The sequence below is a fragment of the Marmota flaviventris genome, chromosome 9 (genome assembly GCF_047511675.1).
Source record: "Marmota flaviventris isolate mMarFla1 chromosome 9, mMarFla1.hap1, whole genome shotgun sequence".
Lineage (NCBI taxonomy): Eukaryota > Metazoa > Chordata > Mammalia > Rodentia > Sciuridae > Marmota > Marmota flaviventris.
The window spans coordinates 6073428-6091750 of NC_092506.1; the positions used below are offsets into that span (position 1 = coordinate 6073428).

At 38.2% G+C, this 18323-nt stretch overlaps 1 protein-coding gene across 1 annotated transcript in view; it reads right to left on the reverse strand.

Moving 5' to 3' along the window:
• Top6bl (TOP6B like initiator of meiotic double strand breaks) overlaps nt 1-18323 on the reverse strand; it is an 86835-nt gene that overhangs the window by 13413 nt on the left and 55099 nt on the right. The window contains exons 9-13 of the mRNA XM_071616025.1: nt 17915-18065; nt 15485-15631; nt 8805-8926; nt 8026-8136; nt 5455-5553 (exon numbers count right to left, since the gene is read on the reverse strand). Of these exons, the coding sequence (XP_071472126.1) occupies nt 5455-5553; nt 8026-8136; nt 8805-8926; nt 15485-15631; nt 17915-18065 (630 nt within the window). The remainder of the gene's footprint in view (nt 1-5454; nt 5554-8025; nt 8137-8804; nt 8927-15484; nt 15632-17914; nt 18066-18323) is intronic.

Sequence of the window (18323 nt, forward strand, 5' to 3'; positions counted from 1 at the left end):
GATGAAGTGACCTCTTTACCCCTTGTTTTGAAATCTATTTTGTCTAATATTAACACAGCCCCAGCTCTCTTTTCATTAGTGTAGCATATCTTTTTCCATCCTTTTATTTTTAATCTTTTTGTGTCTTTAAAGTGGGATTCTTTTAGACTGCATATAGTTGACTCTTGCTCCTTTATCCATTCTATTTTTTTAAGAGAGAGAGAGAAAGAAAGAACGAGAGAGAGAATTTTAATATTTATTTATTTTTTAGTTCTTGGCAGACACATCTTTGTTTTGTATGTGGTGCTGAGGATCGAACCCGGGCCGCACGCATGCCAGGCGAGCGCGCTACTGCTTGAGCCACATCCCCAGCCCCCCTTTATCCATTCTAACAATCTATCTTTTAACTGGGTTTAGACCAACTTATGGGATAAATGATGTGGGTTAAACAAACCTTCTTCATAACTGTTTTCCATTGGTGTCATTGTGCTCACTTTCATTTTTCTTGTTTTCTGCCTTTTTTGGATTATTTTTATGATTCCATTTTATTATTATTATTTTTTAATATCTTTTTTTAAATTTTTATGTGGTGCTGAGGATCGAACCCAGTGCCTCATGCATGCTAGGTAAGCACTCTACCTCTGAGCCACAACCCCAGCCCCAATAATTCCATTTTAACTCCTTCCCTAGCTTATTAGTTATAAGTCCTTCTTGTGTTATCTAATGGTTGCTTTTAGCTCAGTCTGCCTTTAATATTATATCATTCCACATATAATATAAGGCCTTATAAATGTATTTCCATTTCTCTCCTCCTGGTCTTGTGTGCTACTGTTGTCATACACTTTATTTGCATATAGGTTACAAATTGTTACTATTTTTGCTTTTAAAAAGTCAGTTATGGGCTGGGGTTGTAACTCAGTGGTAGAGTGCTTGTGAGGCCCTGGGTTCGATCCTCAGCACCACATTAAATAAATAAATAAATAATATTGTGTCCATCTACAACTAAAAAAAAAAATTTAAAAAAACGTCAGTTATGGGACTCAGTGGTTAGACACATATCCAGTATGTGAGTCCTAGGTTCAATCCGCAGCATTGAAAAAAAAAGTCAATTATGTTTTAAAGAGATTAAAATAGTAAGAAAAAGTCTTTATATTTAATAGTATAGTAAATAAATATAAAGATTTCCAGTGTTCTTCATTCCTTTGTGTAGACCTAGGTTCTATTTGGTATTACTTTTCTTCTGCTTGAAGGATTTACTTTACATTTCTTATCTGCTGATAATCAATTATTTCATATTTTATATGTTAGAAAAAAATATTTATTTCATCTTTGTTTTTAAAGATATTTTGCTGAGTAAAGAATTTAGGTCAGGAGGTTTCCCTAATACTGTAAAGATGCTGCACCATGTCTTTTAACTTACACTGTTTCCAAAGAGAAGTCTGCTGTAATCTTTATACTGTTTCCTTGTACATGTATAACATGGGGTTTCCCCCTCTGCTTTTAAGATTTCCTCTTTACCACTGATTTTTAAAAATATTTTTTAGATGTTGATGAACCTTTATTTTATTCATTTATTTATATGTGGTGCTGAGAATCAAACGCAGTGCCTCACACATGCTAGGCAAGTGCTTTACCACTGAGCCACAACCCCAGTTCATTACTACTGATTTTAACTGATTTAATTATTATATGCCTTGGTGTTACTTTCTTTATGCTTCTTGGGCTTAGAGTTCATTGAAGTTCTTAGATCAGTGGGTTTACAGATTTCATCATATTTGAAAAAATTTCAGCCATCATTTCTTCAAGTATATTTTCTGGTGTTCTGGCACAAGTCTGTACTCCCAGTGACTAAGGAGGCTGAGGCAGGAGGATTGCAAAAAAAAAAAAAAAAAAAGAAGCCAGCCTCAGCCTAAGTAACTCAGCAAGGCCCCAAGCAAAGTAGCAAAACTGTCTCAAAAAAAAAAAAAAAAAAAAGTAAATAAAAAGGGCCAGGGATGTGGCTCAGTGGTTAAGTGCCCATGGGTTCAATCCCTGGTACCAAACCCCTTCTTCTTTATCTTTCTCAATAATACATATTAGGCTACTTGAAATTGTACTACAGCTCACAGATATGCTAGTATTTCTTTATTTATAGTCTTTTTTTAAAACCCCAGTGTTTTGTTTCAGTAGTTTCTATTGCTGTGTTTTTCCTTAAGTGTCTTATGTGCCAATTAATACTATTCAGTGTAATTTTCCTCTCAGACATTGTAGTTTTCATCTTTAAAAGTTTGCTTTGGGTCTTTTTTGTAACTTCCATATCTTAACATGTCAATCTAGCTTCTGCAATACATGGAATACAATTATAATTATAACTGTTTTATGAGAGGCAATGTCGTAGTTTTACCTGAAGGAAAATCCTCATAAAATGACTGTAAAATGCATCTACATCTTAAGGAGCTCCCATTTCTCCAGCTAAGTCAATTGGAATAGTACTAAAGTTTGTTTTCTTTTCACAGGGCTGTTGAACAAAGTAGACATCACTCTTTAAGCAGCCTGTCCGTGATTGCCACAAATTATGTGGAACCCAAAGAATGGTTTCTCATCATATTTAGTCCAAACAACTGGTTCTGTGTCTCCCTTGTAGCAAATACTACATGAATGTGATTATCAATGTAAACAGCTTAAATACTACAGAAAGTAAGCTAATTGAATGCCTTGAAAGCATTATCCACTGATCAGATGGTAAATTTTGATACTATTATTTATGATTTCACTTGACTGCAGTTCTGTGAGGCCTGAAGCCTTACCTGCCTTGGCAAGCCTCTTGTGACATGGCCACGGAGATATAACACTATGCATTAAAATGACTTTTTTTTTTTTTTTTTGGATAAAGAATTTAATCTCTCACTCCCAAAAGGAATGCCAATTAAACTGTGCTGTGTCATCAACTTATCCTATTAGCTGCAGATCTTAAAAGAAATAACTCCTACCAATGACTTTTTTCTTTCCACTGAATATACATATACTATTTGAATAAGTGTAGCAGTTTTATGTTTACCATGTGAGTCTTGAAACACTAAAGATATTTTGATAATTAGTCATGATATTCTCTGTAAAAGAAAAATATCATATCATTTTCTAAATCAAACTCCACCCCTCAAATTGGCCACACTGAAAAAACTTACAAAATATTAAAAAAATAACTTTTAGTGATCTCTTTATCTACTAATTCTAACTGCTATGTCAGTTCTGGATCAGTTTTGATTAAGTTTTGTCATTGTGGGATGTTTCTTCCTGATTCTTAGCAAAGCAGTAAGTTTTCTATGGCTTCTAAGGTGCTACAAATATTACCTGGGTAGGTTATGGGTATTTTTTTTCTCACTACTGGGCATTGAACCCAGATACTTGTTCATGGTAGACAAGTACTCTACCACTGGGGCTACATTCCCAGTTATTTTTGATTTTGATTTTATTGAGACAGGATCTCACTAAGTTGCTGAGGTTGGTCTCAAATTTTTTGTCTTCCTGCCTAGGCGTCCCAAGTAGTTGGGATCACAGGTGTGTGTACCTGGCTATTCCTATAAACATTCTTGAAATTTGTTTTGTAATGCCATTGAATTATCTGAAAACATTTTGATCCTTTTGGGTCTTGCTTCTGCTTTCAAATGTTGTTAGATGATAACAGAGGACTGTTTATTGTAAGTTTAGTTTTTCTCCACTCCTAAGATAAGACTCTTCTTAGTATTCTTAGTATATTCTACTTGATGCTCCACAGATTATAAGGTTTTCCTCTCTGCACAGCAGACTGAGACAGTATCCCTGGATTCCCAATTTCACCTATTCATCTTAGGGAGACCACCAAGCTTTGTCTAGATTCCCCCTCCTTGTTCTCTGTCCTCCAAATTCTCTAAGCAGTGTTCTGGGGGCAATCATTTTGCTTGATGAAACAAAATCAATTTTTTTTTCCATCTTTTGCAAATGACTATTCTACTTATTTCCTGATATCTAATGTCTTAAGAGCCATTGCATATATTATGTCCAGAATTTTTGTTAATTTGGGGAGGAGGCAAATCTAGTCCCTATTATTCCATCTTGGCCAAAACCACCATGTAATAATTTTATCTTTAATCTCTTTATTTATTATCTTATGCTTTAGCTCCAGAAGACTCAATCCTACAGGTTACAGCTAAGAAAGTCAGAAAAGTGGGACTTCAACTGGATCACTACTATCAGCTATACCTAAAATTGGGAGATATTCAGAATTTCCTATTATGATTCTCCCTTAAAGGAATCTAATACAAAACAAGTGGAAGATACTTGACTTTGCATGCCTAGAAATCTTTTTTTTTTTTAAGAAGAGAATTTTTAAAAAATATTTATTTATTTATTTATCTATTTTTAGTTTTCGGTGGACACAACATCTTTGTTTTTTGTATGTGGTGCTGAGGATCAAACCCGGGCCGCATGCATGCCAGGCGAGCGCGCTACCGCTTGAGTCACATCCCCAGCCCTAGAAATCTTAATTGATGCAACTTTAGATCTCCACATTGAGAAGGGTGAACAGATGAAAGTGTATTTTTTATTAGTCAAAAGTAAATACAGGGCTGGGGTTGTAGCTCAGTGGTAGAGTGCTTGCCTAGCACACATGAGGTTCTGGGTTCAATCCTCAGCACCACATAAAACTGAAATAAAGATATTGTGTCTACCTACAACTAAAAAATGGATATTAAAAAAAAAAGTAAATACAAGGGCTGGGGTTGTGGCTCAGTGGTAGAGCACTCACCTAGCATGTGTGAGGCCCTGGGTTCAATCCTCAGCACCACATAAAAATAAATAAATAAAAGTATTGTGTCTAACTATGACTAAAAAATAAGTATTAAAAAAAAAGTAAATGCAAGAATCAAACCATATCATTACCATTGTAATAGTAGCTATGTGCATACCACTTTACATACATTATCTTATTCAAATTTCACAACAATAATTTTGGACATGCATCATTCCTGTTTTACTGATAAAGAAGCTGAGGCTTGGCTGCCTGCAGTGACACATGCCTGTTATCCCAACGATTCAGGAGGCTGAGATAGGATGACCACAAGTTTGAGGCCAGCTAGGACAACATAGTAAGACATGTCTTAAAATAATAAAAATTTTAAAAAGGGCTAGAGATATGGCTCAGCAGTAGAATGTTTGAGGCCCTGGGTTCAATTCCCAATATAAAAAAATTTGTAAAAGCTGAGGCTTAAGAAAAGTAAAATAACTTCCATAATAATGACAGTGGCATAAATGGAATTTAAGCAATGTCTAACCATGCTCTCAACCTCTATGTAATACTTTATTCTAGAAAGTTTTTCTAGACCTCAGGCTTCCTTGATGAAAGACTAGCCTCAGACTGTGAAATCTAAAGTACTTGTACTTTCCCACCCTGAATTCAGGTTCCCCACACATTAAAATGGAAGCTGTCCACCAAAGTACTGATTATTACTTTGCACTTACTTGCTTCATGTCACATGAGCAGTGGTGAAGAAATCGGTGCTGAGTGACATCATGAAATATTTTGTGCAGTTTGGTCCCAAGCTCCTGTGTGTCAGCTGCCTAAAATAGGCAGATAGAAAGTGCTGAGTTCCAGTACTGGAAACCAAAGCAGAAGTACTCACAGGACATTTAAATGGGGAGAGGATGATGCACACAACAATGATATTCTTCACATTGTATTCAGAGTTTCTTTAGTCTCTATGGGAGCAGGAGAGGCAGGAAAAACGCCTGGGGGTACTTGACATGAGACAGGTAGCTATGGCTCCCATAAGTCTTCCCATTTCTGTAGCCTAAAGCAAGATTCTTTAGCCAAGGTCTTGGTTCTCCTATGTCTACAGGAAATAAGAGATCCAGCTGTTCATGAAGGGGTTATAAAACTGCTTTTATGCAGAATAAGTTCCAAGAGAGCAGAGACTCCAATGACCACTTAGGCTAATATAAGAACTCTTACTCAGACAATCCTTTTAGGGAGGAAAGGAATCAAAGAATATAGTCTATACCCACTAGAATGAGCAATAATCTTTGACACTTTATAATATAGAATTAATTGCAAGACATTAAAGGGGGCCAGGGTAATCACCCAATACAAAAAACTAGAAAACTGAAATTCAAAAAGAAGTGATCCACCCCAAAATCTCACAGGTAGAATAAAAGTTAAGCTTCTTCTAACTATCCTGGTGTTATCCACATGATCCAGAAAGGTGAAGCTATGATAAAATGTACTACTTATACCCTCTGACTCACTAACTCTACTTGTAGAAATACATTCTTGGAAATAATTCAAAATAACCAAGCTATCACCATACACAACACACATACTACACATAATTTTTTTTTTTTAATCAGGGATTGAACCCAGGAGTAACTACTAGCCACATCCCTAGAGCCCTTTTCATTTTTTATTTTGAGACACAGTTTCACTAAATTGCTTAGGGCCTTCTAAATTGCTGAGGCTGGCTTTAAACTCATGATCCTCCTGCCTCAGCCTCCCAAGCTGCTAGCATATGCCATCGTGCCTGGCTATCACAATAAATATTAAGTGAAACACTATTTATATCAGCAGAAAGAATGTTATCAACTTAAATATCTAACATTAGAGAAATGGTTTATTAAATTAAAACAACACAGTGGAATATCGGTTAATCAAAACAAAATTCTAGGACTGTTAGAATGGGAAAATGTCAAATTACATATGAGTATACAATGTTTTGGTGACAACTATATGTGATAAAATATGCAAAATTTTATATTGTTGTGATAAATGTATTAGTTATTATTTAAAATTTTCTATTATACTACTTTTTAAGAAAAAAATTAAAAATGAAGCAACAAACATGGAATGAATGTTACCCACTGATAATTCCAATTGTTTGGCACATATTCCTAAAAGGATAGAAAGAAACTAACATTTATCAAGAGCCTAGCAAGTGCTATGTGGTTTCTCACTGTCTCAGCCTGTTCTGGCTGCTCTAACAAATTACCTCAGACCAGTGAGATTATAAACAATAGAAATGTATTTCTCACAGTTCTGGAGGCTAGAAGTCAAGGTCAGGTTCTAGTAAGGGGCCCCTTTACATTTGCAGACTGCCTACTTCTCCCTTCATCCTCACTTGCAGAAGGGCCCGAGGATCTCTATGGAACATCTTTCATTATTGGCACTAATTTTATTCATGACAGAACCTAACCTAATTATCCCCAAAAGCTCCATACCTCCTCAGATCACCATTTTGGCAGTTAGGATTTTAATGTAAGAATTTTGGGGAGATATAAAAATTTAGATGATAGCACACATTCAGTCCTCACCCTGTGAGGGTTTATTATTTTTTCCAATTTAGAAAAGGCTCAGAGAAGTTAAATGTAGGCTGAAGTCCACAAAGCAAAATCACAAATGAGTGAGGATTTGAAGCCAAACCTCTGATTCCAATACTCTCTACACCACTGTATACTGTCATATACATAAAATGCATGGTTGCTCAGTTATTTCCAATGCATTCTGTTACCCAGAGGTAGCAAAGCATTCTTCAACAAGGGATTGAGAATCACAAATCTAATCATAGTTTTCTCTTAACTAGCTATGTGACCTAAAGGAAGCTCAGATCTTAAATAATTTTTGTTGTTTGTAAAATAGTAAACATACTACTATTTATTCAACTAACACTTCTTAAAACACTTAGACCTGGTACTATGTAGAATCACAGTGGAAGCAAATGAAAATATATTCTGAAAGCACTGTATACATTACAAAGATAGGTAATAGGATGTTGTTAAAACTCTGGCACTTTTTTTTTTTTTTGGTACTGGGGATTGAACCCAGGGTTACTCAATAATTGAGCCACACCCCCAGCCCTTTTTTGTATTTTATTTAGAGACAGGGTCTCACTGAGCTGCTTAGGGCCTCACTAAGTTGCTGAGGCTGGCTTTGAATTCATGATCCTCCTGCTTCATCCTCCCAAGCTGCTTGGATTACAGGCATGTGCCACAGCACCCAGCAAAACCCTGGCACTTATAAGTATCCCCCAATCTCCTACCAACCTGAAGAGCCTGGAGACATGTCTTTCGGAAGCTGCTGTTGGTGCTTCCACTCACCACACTCAGGACAGAATTCACAGCCACTGAGAGTGAGGCCTGTAGTTTCTGATGAGCCTAGAGAAAATAGTGGAGGAGACTACATTAATTTCAGACTGGTTTAGAGAATCCCTGTCCCCTAACAATAAGGGATCAAAAAAAATTTTTAAATGTTCTCTCCTCCCATAGATATGACTTAGGTGACACATGCACATTCAGAAAAAGACAAGCTGTAAGACACTGGGCAACATAGCAGGTACATTTACTGTTTTTTGTTTGTTTGTTTAAGTTTTGCTCTCTTAAGATGGCTGTTTTTTCCCTGAAAAGGGAGCTATATGAAGTAGGAAATGCGTTACCAAGTGTGCAGGATGGAGAAATTCAGAAAGATAAGAGGAGAATGTGGTATTATAAAGAATTAGGAAAACAGGGGGAAAAGACAAGGTTTAGGGAAGCAGCAGCTCCACAAGATGTATGGGATGGGGTGATATACAGATTAGGAAGAGACACAGTTATCAGTCATTTTTCTATATTATTTTGGTCCCAATTTACTCAAACCTATCTAGAAGAAGATAAACTAAGCAAGCTGGCTATAGTGACTCTATGAAAGCCTGAGTTCCTAGGCTGGATGCAGTGTTACACTAACACCTAGGTGGCAGAGGAGGAGAGAATGGGCATAAGGGGCTGGGGGTCTGAGGCACTGTTGCTCTACATTCTCTTTTAGAAAGAAGTCGTGAATTTCTTATTACCTTGGCAGCTTGGTGATGCTGCTCCAAGACATGGTCCACCATGGCCTGGATGGAATCTCGTACCGCACTGTGGCTCTCCATGAGGATGGTGCTGAGTTGGGCTGTGAGCAAAGTGTGGAGTCCTAAGAGGGCAGAATGCTGGTAACTATGAGTGAGGATGACTACTCTTCATGTGCTGGGAGTCAGGGCTGGGATGAGGGAAGACGCCTCAGGAACCAGCAGCCACTTTTGCCTGTCCACTTTTGTTTACATGAATTCCTCCCAGCAACTCATCAATCTACCCAATTCCTACTTACAAGTAAAAGAAATTTCAGGAAAATTAAAGTGAAGAACTACATTATTTTTGAAGAAATAAATGAAGGATCCTGTTTAATGCATGCTATAAAATAATGATACTGGTAACTCTCAAAGGGAAAGAGAAAGAGGGGGAAGAAAATCTCCTGGAGAATGTGTCTAACCCTCCTCTTCTCCTACTTGAGCATCAGTGTTGAGGCAAGCTACTGTAAACAGTATGTCATTTCTTTCAGATGTATTGCAGTAAAGGAAATGTTAACACAAAGATGAGCCTGAGAACTGTTGGTATGAGGTCCTTTTAAATGGGGGATGACCTCTCAGTAAGTAACCACAGGTACCTCTAAACACCATCACTCAGAAAAGCTGACATGTAAGAACAATGGGCAAAAATATGTCACCAAACAATGGGATATTGTTTAATGATCCTGGTGCAGCAGATAGAAAGACAAATTCACTTTACTAGGAACCTAGAAAAAATGCTTCTTAATGAATATTTCTATTTTCAGGTTTCTCTACTTTTCTTTGGCTAGTCTGTTCAAAGACATCCCAGTGAAGCAGCCTGAGGCTGGCTGGCTTTTCTTAGGACTGTATTTAAAATGAAAGTCAGGGGGCTGGGTTGTGCTCAGAGGTAGAGCGCTTGCCTAGCATGCATGAGGCACTCAGTTCAATCCTCAGCACCACATAAAAATAAAATAAAGATATTGTATCCACCTAAAACTAAAAAAATAAACATTAAAAAAAAATGGAAGTCAGAAGAACATTTTCTCCACAAGACACCATGATGCTTTTCTGGTAGAGAAGGTAAAATATGGAAAAAGGAGTTGGAACTAGAATTAGGAGAACAAAGATTTTTGGATCACTTCTGCCATCAGTAGTGGTGACTGGGTCATTTCACTTTCCTCACTTCAAATATGTTCTTTCAGATACATTGTGTAGATAAACTGGGGTAGTGGAAATGAAGTATTTTGAAATGTACATGCAGTATTCAAAGGGGAAATAATGCTGTTGCTATGATGACTTAGCATGTTCTACAGTCTGATCCTAAGAAAAGCCTCAAGAAATCAGACTCTTCTGAAAGCAGACATTTAATTAAAAAGCCAAAGTTCATTCCTAAAACTGCTGATACCACCAGATGCTTCTGACGTTGTATAAAATAATGAGTTAATCATAGAAAAGTTACCATGACAAGGTGGGAAAAAGGCCAAGGAAGTGCTTTTTAAAAGATGCATGGAAACAGGCTGTAATTCTGAACAATCTGTTTCCTAAAAGGAGGAGCTCTGGAGAAAGCTTTCAAGGATTACAAGAGGGGGAAAGACAAGGTAAAATTAGTGTATCTGCATCAACCTCCTCTCACTATCTCCTTCAGAGACTAGTCCTAAATTACCAGATTATAAGATTTAAAAAGACACTTGCTATGTTTGCTAATGTAGTGATGAATTTCTTTTTTGGTACTGGATATTGAACCCAAGAATGCTTTATCACTGAGCTACATCCCCAACCCTTTTACATTTTTTTTTTTTTTTTAATTTTGAGACAGAGCCTCACTAAGTTGTTGAGGCTGCCCTCAAACTTGTGATCCTTCTGCCTCGGCCTCCCAAAATGCTAGGGTTATAGGTGTACACCACTGCCTGACAGCAGCAATGAATTTTTCTTTTAAATTCAATACTCATTACAACTATTCAGACACTGTAGACCGTCAGAGTCAAGCTAAACAGAGGTGTATAAATTACAAGAATGACAGCACTGTTTCTGAGATCTTAAGGTATAATCCTAAGGTTATCCTCTGGCAGATGTTCTTAAAAATGCCAGATCTTAAGTCTTAAGATGATTTTTAGCCTTGGAAGGGCTTTGATATTACCTAGCCTGACAAGCTCATGCTACATATATGAAAAGGGAGGCTCAGATGATTTATTTGACTTTCTTTTCAAATATCACTGAGGAAACTTTATCAGAGTTAAAAGTAAACCCAGCTCTCTTGGTTCTACCCTAAAGTCCTCTCCACAATATTAAGCTGCCTCTCTTATCAGCCTCTTTATGTGCACAGGCCAGATAACTGCCCCAGATATCCTCACCTAAAGCTCCTTGTCGGAGTCTCATAAGTCTGGGTCTCTTCTATTTCCCATTCCCCTGGCCTTAACCAATAGAAAAAGGCACCAAAGAACACCAGCTTCTCAAGAGTTGTAAACCGAACCCAGGAAAACTATGCAAGTTTGAGGGCAGCATCATCAACAAATGAGGTCCTATCACTTACAACTCCAGATCAGAAACACTCACATTGACTGGTGCCAGTTATTTGCTATGATTGGCTGTGATATTCTCCCTGTAGTCTGCCTTCCAAGCCCTTTCACTTTTTCACAGTGCATGCCTAGAAAGGCAGTATGGTGATGAAGAGTTCTCAAGTCCAGATGACACCAGAAACCTAAGAAGCTTTAAAAACTTGTTAATGATTGTTGGTTGTTTCCTTTGCTGCGAAGAAGCTTTTCAGTTTGACTCCATCCCATTTATTGATTCTTGATTTTATTTCTTGCACTTTAGGAGTCTTGTTAAGGAAATCAGGTCCTAAGCCAACATGATGAAGATCTGGGCTTCCTTTTCTTCTATTAGTCGCAGAGTCGCTGGTCTAATTCCTAGGTCCTTGATCCACTTTAAGTTGAGTTTTGTGCAGGGTGAGAGATAAAGGTTCAATTTCATTTGCTGCATATCGATTTTCAATTTTCACAGCACCATTTGTTGAAGAAGCTATCTTTTCTCCAATGTATGTTTTTGGCGCCTTTGTCTAGTATGAGATAGCTGTATTTATGTGGGTTTGTCTCTGTGTCCTCTATTCTGTACCATTGGTCTACATGTCTATTTTGGTGTCAGTACCATGCCATTTTTGTTACTATAGCTCTGTAGTATAGTTTTAGGTCTAGTATTGTGATGCCTCCTGCTTCACTCTTCTTGCTAATGATTGCTTTGGCTATTCTGGGTCTCTTATTTTTCCAAATGAATTTCATGATTGCTTTTTCTATTTCTACAACAATCAATAACGTGAAGAGAGAGCCAATAGAATGGGAGAAAATCTTTACTACATGCCCATCAGATAGAACACTAATCTCCAGGATATATTAAGAACTCAAAAAACTCAACACTGAAAGAAACAAATAACCCAATCAATAAATGGGCTAAGGAAATGAGCGGATACTTCACTGAAGAAGATATACAATCAATCAACAAATATATGAAAAAAATGTGCAACACATCTAGCAATTAGAGAAAAGCAAATCAAAACTACTCTAAGATTTTATCTCACTCCTGTCAGAATGGCAATTATCAACAATTCAAGCAACAATAAGTGCTGGCAAGTGCAGCTTTTGTCCCGGGGGCTTAAGCACTTAGACCTTTTTGCCCACCCAGGGAACCAATTTGCCAGGTTGCTCCCGACTAAAACTCTCAGGTGTCACTCCAGGGGAACTGGGCTAACTGAGCTGCGTGAAATAACCACACAAGAGACAGAAATACCTTTTTCTTTGGGATTGCTGTGATAGCTCCATAGGAAGAGGGGGGGGGAGGGGGGGGGAGGGAGAGCTCCCGCATGTGCTGACCCCTTTTATTGAGGAGAGGCTATTCAAATGAGGCAAGGGGTCAGTTTCAAGGGGCTGAGTCTAGCTTCATGATGTCTGTTGTCAGCAGGTTGACTGACATCTAGGTAGGCCACACCCAAGGGTACAGTAAGATAAGGGGACACACAAAAGGCATTTCCATGGAACATTCTATCCCAAACAGGGAAAGGGGTAATATTACAAAGGAACAGGAGAAGATAGCTCCACCCCTGGGGCTGTAAGAAGGCACGCCCATGCACAAAGAAAGGTCCCTCAAACCCAAGAAGGGCGGGGCATCTAGCAGCATCTGCCACCTGAAGTCACATGCAAGGTTGGTCTCCCATAAGCGATGATATGGGGAAAAAGGTACACTGATTCATCGCTGGTGGGATTGCAAATTGGTACAACCACTTTGGAAAGCAGTTATGGAGATTCCTTAGAAAACTTGGAATGGAACCACCATTTGACTGAGCTATCCCACTCCTCAGTCTATACCCAAAAGACTTAAAATCAGCATACTACAGTGATGCAGCCACCTCAATGTTTATATCAGCTCAATTCATACCAGCTAAACTGTGGAATCAACCTAGATGCCCTTCAATAGATGAATAGATAAAGAAACTGTGGTATATATACACAATGGAATATTACTCAGCATTAAAAGAGAATAAAATTATGGCATTTGCTGGTAGATGAATGGAATTGAAGAATATTATGCTAAGTAAAGTAAATCAATCCTAAAAAAAATCAAAGACCAAATGTTTTCTCTGTAAGTGGATGCTGATCCATAATGTGGGGAGGCAAGGGAAGAATGAACTCTGGATTGTGCAGGGGGGGGGATGGGAATGGAGGGTGTGGGCGGGGAACATGGTAGAATGAGGCAGACATTACTGCCCCAGGTACAGGTACAATTGCACAAATTGATGTGATTCTACATCATGTACAACCAGAGAATTGAAATGTTGTGCTCCATTTGTGTACGATGAATTGAAATGCATTCTGCTGTCATGTACAACTAAGTAGAACAAATAAAAAAGAGAAAATAAATAAATAAATTAATTATTTTATTAAATAAAAGAAACTGTGGTATATATACACAATGGAATATTACTCAGCCTTAAAGAAGAATGAAATTATGGCATTTGCAGGTAAATGAATGGAGTTGGAGAATGTCAAGCTAAGCCAAGTAAGCCAATCCCAAAAAACCAAAGACCAATTTTTTTTTCTCTGTAAGTGGATGCTGATCCATGTTGAGGGGGTGCCCAAGGGAAGAATGGAGGAACTTTGGATTGTGCAGGGGGGAGGGCAGGGGAGGGTGTGTGTGTGTGTGTGTGGAAACATGGTAGAATGAGACAGACATTATTGCCCTATGTATGGGTATGAATGCACAAATGGTGTGACTCTATATCATGTACAACCAGAGAAATGAAAAGTTGTGCTCCATTTGTGTAAAAAAAAAATTAATTAAAAAAACATGTTAAGAGGGAACAGGGATGTGGCTCAGTGGAAGTGCTTAGCATAAATGAGGCCCTAGGCCAACAAAACAAAACACCCCTGACACCTGCACCCCACCTCTGGGGTAAGGATTAGGCTTTTATTTGTGTGTGTACAGGGGATTGAACCTAGTACCAAAAAAAGCTAGTACACTGAGCTATACCCCAGCCATTTTTATTTTTTATTTTGACACAGTCTTACCAAGTTGTGAAGGCTGGCCTTGAATTTATGATCTTCCTGCCTTAGCCTCTGGAGTTGCTTGGATTACAGATGTGTACCATTGCGCTGTACAATACTTAGACATTTTGTAGAAGCTCTCCATGTAATACATTGTGCAATTAAAGTTGAAAGCTACTAACCTAAGTTAATATACCTGTCAGGGAAAATTTTAGAAAGTGTCTGCTGACCTCTAGCCAACCAAAATCCCAGAATGTTGGTATTTAAGTACTGCATCTGAGAAACTGATGTGACTCCATTTCTGAAAACAGCTTCTACCTCAAAGACTGTCCAAGGAAGGGGACCTTTGTCCTTGGAAAAACCCACAGAGCACGCCTAGGCACATACCCATCCTGCTGATTTTTTTTTTTTTTTTTTTTTGTCTGCAAATAACAGGAGAGATGACCCAGATGGCCCTGACTCCGTTAGGCTAGGTGAAGACCCATTGCAACCCTCCAGCAACCACCAATCAGCATGAGACAGGGAAAATACCTGGGATGCCAGATGACCCCCCAGTAGTTTATGGTAGTTGATAACATGTTGGGACACCATGTAGTTTAGCACGTACACCCCTCGTGGCTTAAACCAATCAGTTCAAAGGAATCCCCCTCTTGTACTAACCAATCACCCCTACCCAACTTGTTTCTGCCAGTGAATGTGCTAATCAATGTTAAGAGTCGTTGTTTGATTTTCCCGCGGTGTGAAGTGATTTTCTGAGTGATGTTGTGACGCATAGAGTATCACCAAAAAACTATAAAATCTCACTGAACAAAAGGACCAAGACTCACTCCCTGGGACCGCTGCATCTGGAACGAGTGTGAGTCCAGGCTCAAGCTTGCAATAAAGACTCTTGTGTGATTGCATCGGATTTGGCTCCTGGAGGTCTACTGGGGTCCCATGAATCTGGCATTACACATCAACATATATATCTTTTCTACAGAGCATATAATTTATTAATTTATTAAGCAAAACTTTTCACTGGAATTCTTTATTCTATAAAAAATATATAATTCAGATAGATGCATTAAATGTTTCCCTTTCTTTATCCTTTTAGCATTTGGCACAACCGAGCTGGCTGCCCCATTCTGTACCTACCCCATATTTCCATTTGCTTGATTAGAAATCCACTGTGGAAATCCACAAAGAGGAAAAGCAGCAGAGTTTGTCTCTGAGGGTCCATATTCTGAGACTGAGCACCCTCACTGGACTCTACCTGATAACTCACATCTGGAAGCACAAAATCTAGAAGACAAGATATTACACAGTTTCTAAGGTAAGTAAAGACCCCAAAATGCTAATTGATTAAAGAACTTATATCCCAAACAAAAAGGACCTTAGAATAAGAATCTACATTTGAACACTCCATTCCATTCCTGAACTTGTTTTTCTGTCCACATGATAGAATAATATTGACTCACTGGAAGACCATCAGAATAACAACTGGATATGTAAATGTAAACCAAACAACACTCCTCTGCATTTACTGAGAAGCATTCCAACAATAAATTGATTTATTCCTCATACAAATTTCTAATGCAGGTTGTGCTAGTAAGAGGCAGAGATCTGATTCAAACTTGAGTAATGATAATGAAAGCAGCTAACTTGTGATAAACTGCTAACTTGTGCTATATGCCAAGTATCATATTAAATTTTCTCATGAACTATCACAATGTTTAGATCTCACAACACTTTGGAGTAGGACCTATTCATATGCCTTTTTACAGATGAGAAAAGAGGCACAGAAAGATTGAATATCTTTCTCAACATGAGCCAATTAAGTAGTGGAACTGAGTTGAGGGCCTTGCCAGATTGACTTCAAAATTGGTGCTCTTAACCCCAATACCATATATTTGTATTCCCAAGTAATCCAATGCTCTATGGTCACTTTCTAGCAGCTGGATCCTATAGAATGTATCAGGATAGTTCTATATTATAGTTCCATATAGAAAAGTACCTCCACATGAATCCTTGTTCTGACCTTTAGATAAATAAAGGAAGGACATGAAGGAATGTATTCTACATTACTCATTTCAGAGTTAACTGAGCAAGTTCAGGCATCATGTAAAAATATAATAAAGGAAATCAATAGTGTCTAAAAATAAAAATGAAAGAGATAAAAGATACCAAGATTCCTAGAAGTTCACTTAGGTCATCCTTCTATTCAAAATTCTGAAGGCAGGATATCCCATCTGTTAAGACTAAACAGTTTTTCCTCATCAAACTACTTATATCCAAATATCCTTTCCAAGGACAGTTCCTCTCAAAGCCATTCTCTGGAATTACTACCCACTCGAGAAAAAGAACCTTATCTGGAGGTTTTGTCATTCCCTGGAGACCACTGCCTCATTCTAGGACACTTCTATCTTTTTGTGCTAATCACAATGCTAGAAATACCTCTTCCCTACTGGACATTTTTCCCAGGGTCCAAATGACCAGACTACCTTCCAGATTTCAAAGGATTCAAGCCAGCAACAGAATGATAAACCTCCTAGGCATCAGTTCACATTTGCACAGTCCTATTTCCCAGTTTTATTTATTGGCCCATTTATTAATCATCCAACTTTTAGCATAACTCACCCAAAGCTAATGTGTTCAGCCCTACATAAATAATACAGCTGTCAGATCAGGCAGGGCAGGCAGCGGCCAAAGGAGGCAGATTTAAAAGGGCTGCTGAACAGGCTTTATTGAGATATCACTCCTGGGCGGAACTCGATCAGACCCACAGAGGGGACAGGGGAAGGGTCTGAGGAGAAACCACATGGAAGCTCAACTGGACTGGACTTTTATGGGGCTTACAGCAGGAAGGGAAGGGCTCAGGCCAGGAAAAGGTGTTCTTAGAGTCCCTTGCCCCCTTGGAGTTGGTCAGGGGAGTTGGCTGAACTGCAGGATTGGCCAGGGGGGTCCTGTTGATTGACAGGCTTTAGTCAGGATATCTGGCTGATTGACAGGCATTTCCACTGGCATCTGACTGATGTTCTTTTCCGGCACAGGCTGCTTTGTTCTAAGTTGCCACTAAGTCACCACCAAGTCACCACCACCGACCTAACAACAGCCAGCTTGATAGATTTAATACTATTATGTCTGGCATTTAGGTTGTGTTTTAATTTCTTCTAATTATTTTATATGGGTTTTCTACTTTCATTGGCAAGTGTATTTCTCTTCCACAAGAGTTCAAGGAAGCCATTGGTCCCTTGCTCACCTTGTCCTTACATCAACAGATTAAGGAAAATAGAAATCCTCTGAACAAGTCCCTAGAAGAAGGACCAGGAATAGACGAAGGAGTAGAAGTGAGCGAGAACCAACATCAAGCTGCAGTGCTAAACAAGCTCTGATTGGTCTTTGCCTATCTGATACATTGCCTCACTCCAACAACCCTCAAAGGAGGCCAGAATACCACTGTGACACCCCAGAATAAGCCATCAGATCATTGTGTCCTGTCTTTATATACACCTGCTATTTATATTTCCTTAATTTTTCTAATGTTCTTTAGTTTCTGAATTTCTGTGCAAAGAAAGGGATATATACCTCCATCCAAATTGAGATCCAAATTAGGCACCATACACAATTGGTGTTTCTTCCAGTCAATGAAATAACATATATCTTTCAAGACAGTAGTACTGGGCTGCTCCTGATTTGACAATACCAGAGGCAGACCAGAAGGTCCATATAGAAATACGTATAGATGCTAAAGAAAATTGCCAAATTTTAGTTTTTTTATGACTATTTATTCACTTGTATAAAACAAACAAAACACTGATTAGTCAACTCCAACTACTCTTCTAGCCTAATTTTTCTTTCTTGCACCATCCAGTCCATGCTTCTGTCATGTTGGTTTATAGGGAAAATGCATGGCATATATATCACAGCTTATAGTTTCTCAGTTCTCTGGCAAATTAACTTGTCTTTTATGTTGGATTATATGTTTTTATACAAA